Here is an 11,057-nt window from a genome sequence, read left to right as displayed (position 1 = left end):
AAAATTGACACATATTTTCTGTCTTTTTATCCTATTATCAATAACTGCCTTTAACATGACTGTTGTGGTTGGACACGTTGTAAGACATTGACAATATCTCCGTCCCCTTAAAAATCACAGAGAGAGAGAGAGAGAGAGGTTTAAAATGTATCTTTATTTATTTTTTTAAGTTCCATTTACAGAGTTTTACTGTTTATCAAACCAAACTTAATTCACACAAAAAAACAACAAAAACCAAAAAAAAACCACAAATTCATAGGTTCAGAACCAGAGCATTGTCTCTGACTGAACACAGAACGTCGTTCAGAGCCCAAATGTTCACAAAGAGTTCAGTTTTCTTTGTCAGACTGTAGAACCCAAACTCCACCCTGAGCCGAGCAGCCAGCAGTCCGGTCAGCATCAAGCTCACGTCCTCTGACCCTACACCCCTCACCCGGTTTTTCCTTGTTTTCCAAATTGCTAGTTTTGCCAGTCCTGAAAGGAAATTCACTAGTGTGTGGACAGATTTCTTTTTAGCAGAGTAGTTTGGACCACAGATAAAAAGACAGAAAGAAAAGTGTTCTCCTAAGCCCTGAAACCACGCCTTCAGGCGGCTGAAGAGTCTCACCAGCCTGGAACACTCAACGAACAGATGGTGGATAGTTTCTGTCTGCGAGCAAAAAGGACAGCTGTCCCCTGAGCCAGGGTCGAGGTGCACCAGCTACCTGTTTGTAGCTATGGCCCCATGAACAATCCTCCACTGGAGGTCTCCTGTCCGTTTGTCTACAGGGGGTTTGTACAGGGACCGCCAACAGCCCCTTGGGAAGGATCCCCTGCCAAAAAACTCGGTCCACCTCGACACCCTCACTCCTGCCAGAGAGCGCAAGTTAGAGACTTTCACACTGACCTGATACGCTGCTTTCCTCCCCAGAGTCTCAAAGTCCCCCAACTGGGGTGTCTTTAGAGACAGCATGATGTCCTCCTCATCCTCCCACTGTCCCACAGCAGGACAGACAGCCAGGGGTGGGAAGAGATACTCACATTCATTGTCCCATTGGTCAGATATTGCACGGTCTCCAACAAACGCTGTGAGGACTTCTGGCAGGGAAGCACAGACCTCCTCCACCAGCCTGAGCAGCAGCCTGCTGGACCGGATGTTGATCAGCTCCGCAAGTTGAGGGATGGAGGTCTTCATCAGATGACCCAGCTTCACACAGCCGGCCTCTCTCAGTCTGGATCTCAGGCTGACGGACGTCAGGACCTGGGATGTGATATAGCTGCTTCCAAAAAGCGGCTCCTCAAAGAGCCACGTTCCTGGTGTCGACACAGCTCTCCGATGGACTGTAAAAACCTGCCACGCCTGTAAGACGGATTGATAGAACGGTGTCAGACCAGTTGGATCCACTGACTGGGGCTGGAGCAGGAACAGGTGTTTGTCATAACCTAAGCGTCCGGCCCTCCTCAGTAGCACACAGGCAGTATCCGTCCATGGCAGGCCGAAACTGTACAGCAGTCTCTGAGCTGTCTGCAGTCTGAAGGCTGTGATTCGCGATGCGATGTCCACCAGGCCCTGCCCTCCCTCCTGGACCGGCAGGTACAGCACCGTAGATCTCAGCCAGTGAAGCCCTGACCAGAAGAAGTCCACAACTGCCCTCTGGATGTCTTTAATCAGGCCCTGTGGTGGAGGCAGGATTACCAGTCTGTGCCAAAGGGTCGAGGCAACCAAGTTATTGACAATTAGGACCCTCCCCCTGTAAGAGAGCTGAGGTAGCAGCCATTTCCATTTAGACAATCTGGTACACCCTCCCAGTTCTGTTGTTGAAACTCTTCTGTTCCCAAAAAAACACCCAAAACCTTCAAGCCCTGCCTTCCTCATCTGATGCTTCCTGGTAGCTTTGGTATTTCTTTGTCTGCCCACTGCCCAACCTGCAAAGCTTCACTTTTTCCCCAGTTTACCTTCGCTGAAGATGCCCCCTCAAACAAATCTAAACTGTCACCTTGGACCTGGACATCCCTCTGGTCTTTGACGAACACATAAATATCAGATAAGTCAGTTGAATACAAACATATGTTTGGCAATGATTTGAATCATTCATCTAATCATATGGCACTTGATGGAGTCTTTCATCCAAAGCACCCTCTGCTGTCCGTTTAGAGCACTAGTGGTTCATGTTGCTGTTCAGGTATTTTGCCAGAAGATGGCGACATCCTCAAACCTGACATACGGGTCAAACGCAGATAAAAGAAAATCATATCTTGCCATGCTGTTTGGCTTATGTTTGGTGGATGTTATCCCATCATGATATGCCTATGTGCTCCACAAAATATGAGCAATGAATGAGTGGGTGTAGCTTTTTTTAATGGGGCTCCCCATACATGCCCACCCTGCCTGCTTCATTTTACACCCTGTTGTAGACAGTCGCACGTAATCTGTCATTCATGCTGTTCACTTAAATGTCACTGTTGTTGATAATATCACATATATGTAAATGTTACTGCAAAATGTTTAGTCATGCAGACTCACACTACCTGTGAAACAATAACGCGTCTGTAGAAAGAGACTGGTGTATTGTTCAGAGGCCGGGCAGCAGCAAAACTGAGTGGTTCAATGTGCCGTTCTGAATGGTGCTACTGTAACCACAATCCTCTGTCTGCATTTAGACTCTTTAAACTGTGTGTGTGTGTGTGTGTGTGTGTGTGTGTGTGTGTGTGTGTGTGTGTGTGTGTGTGTGTGTGTGCGTGTGTGTGTGTGTGTGTGTGTGTGTGTGTGTGTGTGTACCAGGAGAATAGTTGCATTCATGTCACTGTGTGGACACAGCATGATTGCAAGGTGGGGATGAAAACAGGGAGGAGAGGAAAAAGCTACACCGGCGTTCACTGAAGGCAGCAGAAGTCCAGTCAAAGTAACTACAGCTGTCATCTTTTAATAAAATAAAAACCTATTGATATTCAATGTTTATTCAATTGAATGTTCTATTTCTGTAATTGAAAACAATCCCCGCGGTAATGGAGCATCTCTTGTTTTGTTCAGTTTGTCATCGGCAAACTATGTCAGGGTGGCAGGCTGAACTCTACTCTGTGTTCCACTCTGTGCTTCCTGCTGCACTTTGGTCGAATGACTGTTGTGCAAACTGGACAAGTGGCTTAACAGCATCACATGGTTGCCACAAAGAAAAGTATGCAATTAAATTGTGTTCCTCCTTGCGTGAAGACTTTATAAGTTTGTCGTCTTTATTGAATGTTGAGTGAGCGTATAGTAAGACATTTCGTCCACTGATAGACAAGCGTTGGTAAGTTTCTGACGGCCCACCACTGATTCTCTTTCATGTACATTGACTGACAAGCAACATTTTCAACTATTGTCGACTTAAAGGTGGTGTCACAAGTACTTGTCAACCACCTTCAGAATCTATTGACAGCCACACAGTGCTGCACATTCACTCAAGCACAGCTTTGAGTTGCTTGTACTTTGCTTGAGTGTCTTTATTTTAGGGTTAGTTGTACTTCTACTCTATTACATTTCAGCTTGAACTGTACTTTTTACTTCACTACATTTATCTCACAGCTAGTGTTACGTTACACACAGCACACAATAATCTTATGGTGAAAACGTATTCAGATCCTTTTACTTTTGTGAGATGGTGAATGGTGCAGGAATATGTGTACTTTTCTCAAATTTTTGCTTGTTAAAAAAAGATTGTATAATTTAACCCTTTAGGCATTTATTTAAATGAAACCATCTCTAGGTTTATAGGGGAAACGTGTCTGCTTTGCGATAATATACATAAAACATGTACGATAACTTACCGCTCTTCTCAAAGGGGTCATTTTTCATACTTGCAATTGAGTCATTTAAGTGGTACTTCTTTAAGTTAAAGAAAATAATTCAAGTACTTCATTCATAACTGCACATGGGGAGTAACTCTAACAGTATATAGGTGTTTGATGTGTGTAAAGATGAACACAGCTCTGATCCTGACTTCGGAGAGTGTCTTTCATGACTCAGTCTACTGACAGTTTTCCAGAAGACGATCAAGAATGATTTCAGCAGAAATACTCCCGAATCCGCTTCCATGTAGTCGTCAGCCAAAAAGCGGCCATCTGATGTAGTGGTCTGTTGAAGCTTTTGTTGAAAGCAGGCTGTCAAAAATCAGGAGATGCTCGAAAGATTCAGTCATGACAAAAGGCAGTGCACTTGAATATCCTTTATTTAGTTTACAGATGTATTCCATTTTGGAGTTTGGAGGGGGGGGGGGGGGTGGGGGGGCATTAGTGCTATTTACAATTAGTTTGAAAACATTTAGCTCTGTACAGATTTGAACCCTGATCAATATAAACAATATTTACTTTTAAGACCTAGTGCTGTTACAAAGCTATTCTTTAAAGCAAAAAAAGAAAGAAAAAAGGATTACATTAAACTATAAACAAATGAAAAAACAATAATAAAAGAGCACTGAAGAAAGAAAATAAAAACAGTCTGTTGATGATTTAGGGAGGTTTTGCTGCTGTTAAGCACAAGACATTGTCAGCGAGTGACTGAACTGGCTATGAGCGAACCGCATACACAATCATAGACTACACACCAATATACTGTATATCAACAAGATTAGAGTGATCATGTTCTATATAAGATTCATATTAAATATACTCTACACATTACCATGTTTTGGAACATTACTTCCATTGGAAAAATATAAAATAAAACAACAAAACTTTTTATACATTTTTTATTAATCTGATGAAGGAGGACATGCTTCGGTTGTGCAAACTGGACTTATTAATGCTGAGAGAGAGATAATTAAAGAGAGAGTAAGAAGCGAATTTAGACAAATAAGGAACATTTTCATTCCGAATTAATTCCCTGCTTGGACAGCAATCTTTCAGAGAGATCCTTCACAACACTGTTTTAAAAAAAAGCCTTTCCTCGAAGAGAGAGACGGAGGGATGGTGCATCAGGGAGGGAAGAAAACTGACATGACGTTTTATTAATCACAACACTGGTCGGTCAGCAATATGCACGGACTGTCAAAACACAGTCACAAATGTCATGGACAAACAAATAACCAAAACAAGACCCCCAACATTGGTTGTTTGTCTATTTGTTTGTTTGTTTGGCTTTGTTTGGCTAAGAATGTGACGACTAAAAGACACGGGACGCGTTCGATCTCTACAGCGCTCTGCGGACAGAAAGGAATAATGTCTCTCCTGTGACCTTTCAGGGCACATGCAGAGGAGGGCAGTGAAAAGGACACAGGTGTGTTTGTGTACGTGTGTGTGTGTCCTGGTTTGAGTTCTCTGATCAGGCACGTCTGAGCTTCGTCTGCTGCACCCAGGGACATCACACAAGCACATATGGTTGGATCTGTACACAGGATGTCATAGAGTGTGTGTGTGTGTGTGTGTGTGTGTGTGTGTGTGTGTGTGTGTGTGTGTTGGCAAGTTGTTAGTGGTTAAAATTCTCAGCGGTGTGTATGAGAAAACAAGGCCACACACACAAACTTGGGCACTGCATTACTATGACAACCAGCTAGAATGAGGAGCCGAGGATGGTTCGACACGTTGTTTATGTGTCGGCCTATTGCATGTATGCGTGTGTCTGTGTGACGGCAGAAGGCTTCAAAAGGTGTGCATTAAGAAGAGAAAAGAAAGAAAAAAAAAACACATGGAAATCCAGTTCCTTCCACTCATTTTCAGTTGTGAAAAAAATAAAAAAATAAAGTAGAACAAAGGAATCAACTCGTTAATCAATTTCCTGCTCCCAACTCTGTGTCCCGAATCAGCCTGGGCCTGCTGTCTTTCTATTTGTGTGTGTGAGAGTGGGAAAACAAAAGGAGAAAAGTGTGTGTGTGTGTGTGTGTGTTTGTCTGTATACATATCCGCATTGTGGACACGTTTCAGGATAGGGGACAAACTCAGTAGGTCCAGGATGTTGAGGGTGAGAACGGATGAGAAGGATGGAGGGCCGGCGGCGGTGGTGTGTATTCACAGAATGACACAGCAGTTACTCTCCCCGGTCTTCTCTCTATTCCTCTGACCTAAAAACACACACACACACACACACACACACACACACACACACACACACACACGTCATCATCGAGACAAACATGTTCAGACTGCGTCATCATCCGACAAGTTGCTATGTTGGCCTATCAAATACATGTAAGCACACATTCCTGGTAGATGACTTTATAATGCGAGCGCTGCACTTCTACTCTTTACCTCGCAACGGTTGCAACTAAAAGATAATATTGCTGTAAAATCCTGTCTTAATCGTTTCAAACCACTGTGCAGCATTTTGGCGTCTGATTAGCCTTCAAACTGGTGGATACGTGACTCAAACTGGTCTTTCTGGATCGTATTCTATGTCTCACCGATACCTAAAGCGGCACGCTCGCTGCGTTTTGTGGTTAGACCAGTCTGACTTAGACGGTTTTAGAAAACAGGTCATCTCAGACTTAAGAGCTTTGTTTTCTATTCTAGCAGTCAGTGACGGCAACTGACATCGTTACTTCAACTGCAACTGTGGAACGAGGGAAAACATCAGAATCAGAATCATGGCTCTATTTGTGGCGTGCTAATAACGTTGTGGAGCAAGAAATGTGTTTTTTCTAGACCGCAACAACCATTTAAAACACACACACACATATATATAAATAAACGATGCCTTGTAATTGTTCTTCCACAAGACGAAGGTTTTCTGGAGTAAATTGAGGTGATTCTTCATCGTACCTCATCTTACCGTGAGCTTATTTTACCCAGAATGTAAAGCAACTTGATGACAGTCAATAACTCGAGCACTCTGTGTAACCTCAGATGTCCCTCTGAACTCTGACTACTAGTTCGGTTGAAGTCAGCCTCTGTCTCTACATAGACAGGTCTTCCACTACACAGTCACAAACAGGAGACCTGTCCCCTAATATGATTTGTATCCGCTGTGTATTCGACACAATGTGCTGTATCGTGGGGATACACTTAAGGGGGCCAATTATTTGCAGCAGCGGCTCTTCCTAAAACAGAAGCCGTGTGTGGAGATGTGTAATGACTGGGAGCAGAACGTTGAAAGTTGCTCAGCGTGTGAAAAGGCCCACTGGAAAGACAAAGAAGGGCTGGTTACCTTGGGAATTTGGCTCAGGCAAAGTCTCTCTGGCAACTAAATGCATCACTGTGGTCTTCCCCAAGGGCAGTTTGAGAGCTAGCGGGGGAGGGGAGAGAGAGAGAGAGAGAGAGAGAGAGAGAGAGAGAGAGAGAGAGAGAGAGAGAGAGAGAGAATGCAAAGGTTATTCAGTGAGAATCAGCATATCTGTCTTTACAAAGTCATTTACCAAACAATAAACTATGGCTCAGGTCATTTCATTGCAGAATAATTATCTCTTTGCAGGTAGAGAAAGGCCCTGAAATAACTCAGCGAGCTCTTAATAGAAAAGAAACAGGACTGGAAGATAAATCGATGTGTGTTTGGATGACGTGATCATATGTTATTTGTGTTGTCAAAATCAATGCCTGTCAGAATCAGTTATTGACAGATCCCCTTCTTCAACAGGAAGAGTCGGAGCTCAAATGGGAACGCAGCATTTGCTTTGAACGTCACAGATGTATGTATCGACATCAGAAATATCCTATTTCAACCGAAGCTCCATGTCTGTCTTTAAACTCTGTTACTACGCAAAAATTAGTTAATTTGACAAAAACATGATCGAGCACAGCAGTTGATTTTTATCCCCAAATTAATGTAAATCAACGGCGGCCAGGAAGATAAGAGAAACACATTCTACTCATGTACTGCATATATATGCTTTGCAATGTAAAAAGTAGCACTCGTCCCACTCTGATATTCATGAAGAATACAACAAGAAAGCTGCTTGATTAAAATAAATAAATGGAAAAACCTTGATCCAGACACTAAATTGTAGTTAATATTAGTTTGCAGTTCTTGTAACTCTGTAACTCCCCAAAATTTGCTCATCAATCACATGTTCAATCACACCGTCACACGTGTGTGGTGTCTATGTTTGCGCTTCAAAAGCACTTGGGGGTTTTTGGCTCGGCTTTAAGAGGATTCTACGTCAGCGTGCAAACACGTTGAACCAAAGATAAGAGAATTATCAGACAGATGGCAGTGATTGGGACGAGTGTAACAGGGTTAGGTGCGGCCTTAACCCCGTTATTACAAAAACACCTGTCAGATGAAAAGTGGGTTAAGTAGACTCAAAAAGCCTAAAAGGCAAGGAGAAGTGAAGTGGGCTGCCATTCCCTTTTTTTTCTCTAACCGGCCCCTCTCTCTCGTCTCTTCTTTGTGCTGCTTGAGGTCTAAACTAACGCCAGTCTGGCCCCTATCCTGACCAATCTCTCTCTCTCTCTCTCTCTCCCCTCTTTTTCTGTATTTCCTCTCTCCTCCCTCTCTCCGTCAAAGCAGACTTGTCCGGAGCACTGAGGTACCTCTGTTCTGCTGCTCGGGGGGAAAAAAAGATGAGACCGGCAAAGAACTTTCCAGCAACACACTGCTGTGATTTCTGTGTGCACGTCTATGAGCACACGTGGCTTGTTTTTCTTTTTGGGAGGTGTACTCTCTGTGTTTTCTCACCTCCTAGTGTTACGTTGCCGTGTAGAAAGCGGCCCTGGTAGATCAGCCTCAGGATGTTAGGACTGCTGACCTGCTCTTCCTCCCAGTCTGACAGGAACAAAAGGGGGCAGAGTTAAATAGAAACATCGACATGGAGCAAGACAAGCTTCATATATTTACCCGTTCCTGCGTATCTCTATTTCCCCATAGAGTACTATCATTGTATAATATGTTATATATAAATCTGTGTTGAATATTCTTTGAAAAACACGATGAACAAAATCAGTTTCTTTTTGAGCATTCCAGACTCTCATTGTGTGATTTAGAAATGGAAGAATTTCATTGCTAAGAGACTAAATTGCACAGCAGCAGCATCTGGTGACCAGATGTTTGTCTCCAGCTAAGCGGAGGGTGTTGGTGCTGACTGAGAGCCTGCTCCGGGTCTCACAGGGTTCAGATCTGCTGTCTGGGGGCGTGTTCAGGAGTTCTGCTGTCTGGGAGAAACCAACAGATTCTCCTCGAGGTTTTCCTTTTTCACTCATGAGTCCATCAGGGTGATTTATGGTTTTTCATGGCTGTGGGCTTCTCCAAAATCCTGGACTGGATTCACAGCACCGTTGGAAAAGCACATTTGAAGGTGTTGGAAGGTCGGCAGTATCGAACGAATTCTAGCACGGCGAGGAAGTGGGTGTGTTACAGAGAGGAGGCGGCTGTACTGCGATGCCACGTTCCTGTACGCAATGATAATCAAGCTGAAAGGAGGAGCGCACTCTAATTACCCGACACCAAAGACTGGCATGTTCCCACACTGCTCTATAGAGCTACACGCAAGTAATTAGCAGTGTGGTTGAACGGGATCGCAGCTCTCTGGATGAAACGTGTAGCCCCTCGGCTGCCGTTAGCTTTAGAAACAGACAAGATAAGTCACATGAAGAAAAATAAATGTCTGGATCACCTCAGGATGATTTCATTGGCTCCACTATGTAACTATTGCTACACCATTCAAGAATCAGTGAGGTATCTAAACGGAGCTACTCACCCATCGGCCAGTTGTCATAGACGTGTTTGGCAATGACCGCTGCCGACTCGTTGGGAGAGAAGAGGAATTCTTTCGTCTTCCCGCTGACTAAAATAAGCCGCAGGTTTATCTGCAACACAAAGACAAGTCTGTCAGAGCTTTATATGAGACACAAGCAACCGTCACGTGTCACATTTAGCACAGTGAAACTCAGGAAGCACACACGTTCAAGGGAAGTAATTTAATAGGAAACAGGAGAAGGATATGAGGACCCTGAGGAGTGTCCTTCCGCAGGATTAACTCCCCATCTGTCTCTCCAACTTCCCCCTCACTTTTCTCTCGTCCGTCTAGCTTCTCCGTGTCTTTGTCTTTGGTTCACAACTCCGTCACGGTTGTCACCATCTCACCTTCACCACTCATGATGCAGATGATTTGTTTTGCCCTGTTTCTTTGTCCGGAGCTGAAACCCCAGGTTAAATAGTTTGAACATATATGTTATTTTAGGAGATTCCTCATGTGATTAAAACAGAAGTTTACTCATTTAACAGCAAATTAGAGGCACGATGCATACATCGACAACTAGATGGTTTTCTCCATTTATGAGTACACGATTAAAACCTTCTGGTTTGCAGGCATAAGGATAACGTCGATCGTAGGTATCTTTGTAATTTCAACAAAAACAACAAATGACTAATAGCGTGAGACTCTTGTTAACAGAGTGCAAGTCGTCTTGACTGAACAGAATCACTAAAGCATGTAGGGAATTGTCATTATGGGGTCTATTACATGATTTAGGTGTGGATAGACTTTAAGATTATTATCATCTGAAACATACAACAGTCAGAAAACGGCGAATATTGAATTATTAAGGAAATACGGAGGACGGCAACTTGGTTGCTGTGGTCAAAATCACTCAAATCCCACTATTTTACTGGTTCCTCGCAGGAATTTTAGCATTATTCTCCCACTTCATTATGTTAACGGTAAATCGTAAAAATCAAAAAAAAAATGTAATATTGTGAACAAACAATGAGCAGCGACTTGACCATTAGACGTCATGACAATGCGATGAGTATCAACAGCGTCTGAATTTGCAAATGATTCCAATCACTCGTCGTCCACATCACGACAATAATCAACCACACAATGAAGTGCGTCACCACTTTCATTCACTGACGCAAACACAGAAGAGAACCGACAACCGGTTGTTCGCATTCAAACCCGCTCATTTGCAAATCAATTGCCTGGCATTCGGACGCTGTCTCTTGACTGGCGTGGCGTGTGTGTTCAGCAGCAGTACAGTGTGCCTTTAAGAGCCAGAGCAAAGGTCTGGGGTGTGTGTTTGACTTTGACTTCCTATATTTGTGTCTAGCCTGCAGTGCATGCATGGCACAAGCACGTGTGTCATTGTTTCTAGTGTGTTTCCATGTGCCGGGCGTCTGTTAGCCCTCTATACCCAGCCGCTGCCCCACCGAACCCCTCTCCGAGCGATACACA

General features: G+C 43.7%; 1 protein-coding gene across 1 annotated transcript in view; it reads right to left on the bottom strand.

Annotated features, from left to right (window-relative positions):
• Positions 1 to 4,169: 4,169 nt before the first annotated feature.
• Positions 4,170 to 11,057, bottom strand: part of ubl3a (ubiquitin-like 3a) — a 28,737-nt gene continuing 21,849 nt past the window's right edge. Inside the window, exons 2-5 of the mRNA XM_079282987.1 lie at positions 9,582 to 9,690; positions 8,564 to 8,650; positions 7,097 to 7,174; positions 4,170 to 6,014 (exon numbers count right to left, since the gene is read on the bottom strand). Of these exons, the coding sequence (XP_079139113.1) occupies positions 5,962 to 6,014; positions 7,097 to 7,174; positions 8,564 to 8,650; positions 9,582 to 9,690 (327 nt within the window). The 3' untranslated portion in view covers positions 4,170 to 5,961. The remainder of the gene's footprint in view (positions 6,015 to 7,096; positions 7,175 to 8,563; positions 8,651 to 9,581; positions 9,691 to 11,057) is intronic.

This window comes from Melanostigma gelatinosum, assembly GCF_949748355.1.
Source record: "Melanostigma gelatinosum genome assembly, chromosome: 14".
Lineage (NCBI taxonomy): Eukaryota > Metazoa > Chordata > Actinopteri > Perciformes > Zoarcidae > Melanostigma > Melanostigma gelatinosum.
This window is presented reverse-complemented; position numbering and strand designations above follow the sequence as displayed.